The 3,519-nt window shown below is 36.0% G+C and overlaps 1 protein-coding gene across 2 annotated transcripts in view; it reads right to left on the reverse strand.

The window, feature by feature from the left end:
• Positions 1-1,565: 1,565 nt before the first annotated feature.
• Positions 1,566-3,519, reverse strand: part of LOC104961508 (phosphoribosyltransferase domain-containing protein 1) — a 10,067-nt gene continuing 8,113 nt past the window's right edge. For both annotated transcript variants that reach the window (XM_010789814.1, XM_010789813.1), the window contains 2 exons: positions 2,336-2,386; positions 1,566-2,097 (listed from right to left, as the gene is read on the reverse strand). In XM_010789814.1, the coding sequence (XP_010788116.1) occupies positions 2,339-2,386 (48 nt within the window). In that variant the 3' untranslated portion in view covers positions 1,566-2,097; positions 2,336-2,338. The remainder of the gene's footprint in view (positions 2,098-2,335; positions 2,387-3,519) is intronic.

Here is a 3,519-nt window from a genome sequence, read left to right on the forward strand (position 1 = left end):
GGAAACATTTGGTTTGTTGTCCATGTGTATTTGTTGGAAATACTTTCTACCAATTTTTTGTTGGACGCATTTCTCTGCAGCTCCACAAGCTTAATCAGAAGTGGTAAACTTGAACAAAGACTGTGCTTCCTGCAATTTTTTTATTTAAAAGAGTTAATATAAATATATATATATAACCCTATATATATCTTAATAAAACAGTGATTTGCATTTAAATTGTCAGTGTTAAAGTGCTTTTTAATGTTTACTCAAAATGTTAACTTAGGGATTTTGAGTTACTGTTATCTGAAAATATGTATGTAATCTGTTTCAAAAAATGTTTTAAGTACTCTACATTCAATTCATTGAATTTGTATTGTGCTAAAATGCATTGTTCTTTTATAGTGGAAATGGAATGTTGGCGATTTGCCAAAGCTGTTCAAATTATCAATAAATGCATTTTTTTATATATATATACAGTGTGTTTGGAGATAATTCATTACACTATTATACATTATTATTATTATATTCTATTTAGCCCAACAATATAGTTAATTTCAATCACTAGCTTGGGTCAAATAAACAACCCAATGTATGGTTTATATTTAACCCAGTGATAAAGTTAATTTCAATCACTAGCTTGGGTCAAATAAACAACGCAGCACATGGGTTAAAATGATCCAGCCCAGCACATGGGTTAAGACAACCCAGCGTGTGTTCTGTCCTATAGTGACTCAGCAGCTGGGTTATGATTGGGTTATTTTTTAACCCAGTAGTTTTAAGAGTGTAGGGGTCAAAGGCAAGTTATAAAACATGATTGAATTTAGGGATCCTCTAAGTGTATTAGTGAAGGTGTTGTTTACAACTCAAGACCTCGAGCCTGAGAGTAGTTTGAAAGCACAACATGGAATCTGAGTGCTCTGAACTTCACAGAACTCTCTTTTGTTTGCAGACTCTCATATTATCCCCATAGCAACTAATTTATCAGGTCATTTAACCGAGAGAGGCCTTGTAGCTGGAGCTGGACCATTATATTTGGCTTAAAAACAAGTTGACGAAGAGACTCGGTTTACTAATATTTATACAACATAAAAGTTAGGAAATAATGTGAAATATTATTGTAACCTTAGTCATGTCAAACCTAGGTGGTCTGCACATGGAGCAGTGAGGGGTCTCAGGGTTAAGACAAACTTTGATTACGCACCATCTTTCATAATGAAAAGCCCACAAACATATTAGAACTATACTTGTGTGTGCATTAGTTCCTGACACATGATGTGACTGCTGTTTGTAGTTTCAGGTGATTAAGAATCAAGAGTGCGTAGCCACTTGATACAAATCCCAGAGTGCACGCTGTCTGATGTGAAGCATGTCCTGGTCGGTCTGTCGACATGCACAATTGACTCTTAGTCACACCGACGATGGCTACAAAACACACAAAATACCTGTGTGTGTGTGTGTGTGTATGCAAATTTGGACAGATAACTGCTTCAGTTCGCCGTTGAAAACATAGATCTTATCATTTCACAGCAAGGTAAAGCAATGAAAGAAATACACGTTTTGCAGATGAACTTTGTTCCTGTTGTTTATTTCTAAATGTTAGTTTAAATGTTGAACACTTTCACCCTTTATATCAAGGGCTTAGAGTTCAATTGCAACAATACACTGTTTTCTTATTAAATAATGGAGGTTGGAATACATTTGAAAAAAGTTGTTTCTATTTGTCTTTTTCTCGCTGGAGCAGTTTGCATTTGTAATTTATAACATAACCCAACGTCTAGATGTCAATTTTAATGACTGACTACTTCTATGGTTATGAGATTGCTTTTCTTTTGATAAACAGACTCCAGGTTTGATTTCAGGTGGCATTGTTTTGCCACTGAATTTGTTGAATTCACATGTATTTGGTTGGGATTCCCATTAAGGCCTGATTTAAGTTGGGGACAAATAGACACAGCGTTCTTCCTTCCTGCTGCACCCACTGTGTGTTTCCATGAGTCAGAGTGGGCGTCATCTGGGCACGGGGATGCCAGCGTCCATAAGCTCTGTCCATCTGTCACCAACAGTCCTCTCCCGGTTGCCAGGATTTCTTTCTTTCATTCATCCATTTATCCTTTTCTTTGTTCCCGAGTGCATCACAGCAAAATACAAGAAAGGAAGAGGATGAGTTAAAAATGACATCACATTTAAATAAATTATTTCGACATTAATATAAATACTTTTCTTCAACAAATTGCAAAATTAAACAAAACAGTGCAAATCATTTACTGTAGAGAGGATAATAAAAATGAATCTTTACTCATTGCTGAAGAAGGGAGTCAAACCGTTAGTTGCTGCTGATATAAAAAGAAATTACTTTTTAAACCTTGTACTTCATCTTTCCAGTCTTGCTGATGATACAGAGATGCTGAAAGGGAAATATGTGGGAGAGAGAAAAACGAGCATGTGTAGATATTAAGTTTCAATCTTGCCCAAAACGTTGCATGTGATGATGGCAAGATATTTGTTTAAGATCACCCTGACCTATAGGAAATTCCAGTATGTCCTAAGACTCTCAAAATGCCATTTACTCAACGATAAGATGCATCTCGCAATAATTTGAAAGCAAGGTAGGTAATCTACAAAGATAGGACACATTCATTAATCTAACTTAGGGCGTCCCAGGGGTTCAACTCATATTTCTGTGTAGGATGAGGACAGATAAGAGGGGAAGCTTTAACTCTGCCTGATAATGAGATCCTAACCTCAGCATTCCACAGGTCACCCCCTTTCAAACTCTTGGAATGAATACCAACCCCCTCAAACACACAACCGTACACTACATACAGTACTTGTAGGACACACACCCATGTGAATACACACTCACACACAAAGCTATGGGAGTCAGTGTCGGCTTAGTGTTTTACTTGAGTCAGAGGTAAAGTTGAGGCCACGTCTTTACAAATATAAAAATGACAAAGTTCACATAAGTTTGCACTTACTAATTTCTGACTGAGAAATCGGGCTTGAAATGAGCTGTCAGGAGTGCAACAAAGAAAACAGTATAGTAGAGCTGAGTTGCACTTAAAGCCTGTAGATGAGTAAGCTTTCTTTAAAGCAACAGTGAGGTATTCAGAAAAGAAAATAGAAAAACTGCCAACAATTCCATATATGCTTTTAGATGCAGAATGAGTATGAGTTCTTTGAAGGGTGAATACATGTTAAAATAAGAAAGGAAAAAGGGGGAGTTTGTCTATAGTATACTGCCAGTCGTTTAACTTGTTATCAAGTTATCATAATGTCTATAAATGATCTGTATCATAACATAGGTATGGCAAAATACTTTCAATACATATTTTGAAATGCTAATGTTCAAAACATAAAGTTCAGCATTTATTTATTACGAAGGCTTATTTGGTAATTATTATAATTATTTATTTTTTCTAGGCTGTGATCTGTCTTTATAATAGTTGACTTATGGACAACCTAATGTTGCAGATGGAAATGAGCTAATAGCTAAATCTGCGATATCTCACCCCGCCCCCCCCCCCTTTTTTAAAA

The sequence above is a fragment of the Notothenia coriiceps genome, unplaced genomic scaffold (genome assembly GCF_000735185.1).
Source record: "Notothenia coriiceps isolate Sejong01 unplaced genomic scaffold, NC01 NC01_scaffold00033415, whole genome shotgun sequence".
Taxonomy (NCBI): Eukaryota; Metazoa; Chordata; class Actinopteri; order Perciformes; family Nototheniidae; genus Notothenia; species Notothenia coriiceps.